Source organism: Lolium rigidum, chromosome 5, assembly GCF_022539505.1.
Source record: "Lolium rigidum isolate FL_2022 chromosome 5, APGP_CSIRO_Lrig_0.1, whole genome shotgun sequence".
Classification (NCBI taxonomy): Eukaryota; Viridiplantae; Streptophyta; class Magnoliopsida; order Poales; family Poaceae; genus Lolium; species Lolium rigidum.
Window position 1 is genome coordinate 191,436,807 of NC_061512.1, and position 2,610 is coordinate 191,439,416.

The 2,610-nt window shown below is 60.8% G+C and overlaps 1 protein-coding gene across 1 annotated transcript; it reads left to right on the forward strand.

The window, feature by feature from the left end:
* The first annotated feature begins 381 nt into the window (after positions 1–381).
* Positions 382–2,270, forward strand: LOC124656348 (probable xyloglucan endotransglucosylase/hydrolase protein 28). Its single transcript, XM_047195109.1, has 4 exons — positions 382–619; positions 796–896; positions 1,056–1,264; positions 1,802–2,270. The coding sequence occupies exons 1-4, from the start codon at positions 382–384 to the stop codon at positions 2,268–2,270; spliced, it is 1,017 nt and encodes a 338-aa protein (XP_047051065.1).
* Positions 2,271–2,610: the final 340 nt, after the last annotated feature.

Here is a 2,610-nt window from a genome sequence, read left to right on the forward strand (position 1 = left end):
GCCAGGTCAGGCCGGGCCGGGCTGCCCATGCCCAGCTGTATGTGCAACATTGTCTGACCTCCCGCGTGCAACATTGTCAATGTACCTACCTACATGGAAAAGAAATGGTTACGTACGATGTGCACGTATCCGGGCCCACACCCCAGGAATCCAAGACACGGGGCGCTGGGGCCCGGGCACAAGGGCTGATTCAAATTGCCAAAACGTTTCTGTAGCAGCTCGCTGCCCGAGGGAAAGGCGCTCGCAAATCGCAAGAAGAGAGAGAGAGGGACCTGACCTGACGGAGGAGGCCCATCGCAATAAAACCGCCCCTCCCTATCACGGCCGCGTCCTGCACTGAGAGCTTCAGAGGCCACAGTGAGGAGCCAAGGAGGGAGGGACATGGCTTCCAGCTCACCGTCCCCTCGTCCTTCCCGGCGCCTCCTCCCCGTCCTCGCCGTGGCGGCCGTCGTGCTGCTGCTAGGCCCCGGCGGCGGCGTTGAGGCCAGGCAGCCGCCGCCGCTCCACGGCGTGCGGCCCATGGCCTTCGAGGAGGGCTACACCCAGATCTTCGGCAGCGCCAACCTCGCCCTCCGCGGCGAAGGCAGGCGCGTCCACCTCTCCCTCGACGAGGCCACCGGTGAGTGCAGCAGCCCCGTATGTGATATTTTCGTGTAGGCTGGGGTGCGCATTGCGCTTTTCGGTGTCACGAATCGGTCCCTCTCGTTCAGTTCAGTCGGTAGTGGGAGGGTGTTTGTGCGGTTTTACGGACTTAAGGGTGTTCTTGGCTAAAATCGCCTCTTCGTGTTTGTTCAGGCGCCGGGTTCGCCTCCCAGGACCTCTTCCTCCACGGCTTCTTCAGCGCCGCCGTCAAGCTCCCCGCCGACTACGCCGCTGGCGTTGTCGTCGCCTTCTACGTAAGCTTACCGTTTCCGCACTACTCTCTCTCTATCTCTCTCTTTGTGCAATGTACCACTCCGGCCACCAATAAAGAACTATCTAATCCGTGAAGAAATCGGCCACTCTGAACTTACAAAAAATCTTACTTTCTTTGCTTTTGTGTTGACATGATGCAGCTGACGAACGGCGACAGGTACGAGAAGACCCACGACGAGCTGGACTTCGAGTTCCTGGGCAACGTGCGCGGCCGCGAGTGGCGGGTGCAGACCAACGTCTACGGCAACGGCAGCACCGGCGCCGGCAGGGAGGAGCGCTACGACCTCCCCTTCGACCCCACCGACGACTTCCACCACTACTCCATCCTCTGGACCAAGCACCGCATCATGTGAGCAAGCAAAGCAACCCGCCACCCCCAAATCCACCTCTGCATTCCTCTGTTCCTTTCTCTCTGTTCTTTGTTTTGCTGTGCCATTACTCTGCTCCTCTCGTGCCCATCTGCTTTCTCCACTTCTGAGAGGATGAAGAAGGCCTGCAGTAACGATTTTGCAGTTTGATTTTTGAGGTGTGGGATTGGAATTTTGGTTCCTGAGTGAGTGTGCGCTCGTCAGTGCTGTTGGCAAGCGGAAACGGGAAACATTTCTTTCCGCGTTCCTTTCTTGCTGCCTTTGGCGCTTTCCTTTGCCTCTTTTGCTCTGCCTGCTGCTTGTGTCACCACCACCCTCTGACCTCGGCAAATTTGGGCCCTTTCTGAGATCCTTGCGCCTGTTTCGATGCGCATTGCCTGGATTCCTTTACCCGAAGAATCCATGACGTTTTCTCTCGCGCAGTAACAATAAATAAATAAATGAGCTTTAGAGGAAAATCATTCACAATTTCCTTTTGTGTGAATGAATCACTGACATTCGTGTGCTGTGTCTTGCAGATTCTACGTGGACGAGACGCCGATCAGGGAGGTGGCGCGGACGGAGGCCATGGGCGCGGCGTTCCCCTCCAAGCCCATGTCCCTCTACGCCACCATCTGGGACGGCTCCGCCTGGGCCACCCTCGGCGGCCGCTACCGGGTCGACTACAAGTACGCGCCCTTCGTCGCCCAGTTCGGCGACCTCGTCATGCAGGGCTGCCCCGTCAGCAACAACCCCGCGGCGGCGGCGCCGGCGTCGTGCGGCACGCCATGGTACGAGGCGGCCGCTTCCCTGTCCGGCGAGCAGCGCAGGGCGATGGCGGCCTTCAGGCGCGGCCACATGTCCTACTCCTACTGCCACGACCGGCGCCGCTACCCGGTCGCCCTGTCCGAGTGCGACGCCGCGCGGCTCCGCCGCCTGTTCGGCCCGGACGGGATGAAGTACGGCCGCCGTGGAGCGCGCGGCCGCCGCTCCGACGTCGTCATGTGATCCCGCGCGGCCGGCGCGCCCACTCGTCCGTTGCGGCATGGCATTGGCACGGCGCGGGCGTTCCGGCAGTAGGATAGGCTGTATAGAGGCTGGGTGAGGCGGCGTACTTGCTTGCCAGCCAGGGTGGGTGGCGGTGCCGCGCGCGGTGGAGACCGGTCGGAATTTATGCTTCAAGTTGTTTGTCACCGAGGTTTCGCCCGCGGCGGGGCACGCAGCTCACGCGCGCATTGTACTCTCGCCCTGCCCCATCCGCCATGGATTCGGGGCGGGCGAGTAGCTTAGCGTTTATTGCCTCCTCTGGACCATGCATCCGTGCCATTGATGATCGACTCAACAACGT

Excerpts from the sequence above, each read along its gene's own strand:
- LOC124656348 (XM_047195109.1), top strand. The coding sequence starts at position 382 with ATGGCTTCCAGCTCACCGTCCCCTCGTCCTTCCCGGCGCCTCCTCCCC. Across the intron at positions 620-795 it reads CTCCCTCGACGAGGCCACCG|GCGCCGGGTTCGCCTCCCAG; the intron begins GTGAGTGCAGCA and ends GTGTTTGTTCAG. Across the intron at positions 1,265-1,801 it reads TGGACCAAGCACCGCATCAT|ATTCTACGTGGACGAGACGC; the intron begins GTGAGCAAGCAA and ends TGTGTCTTGCAG.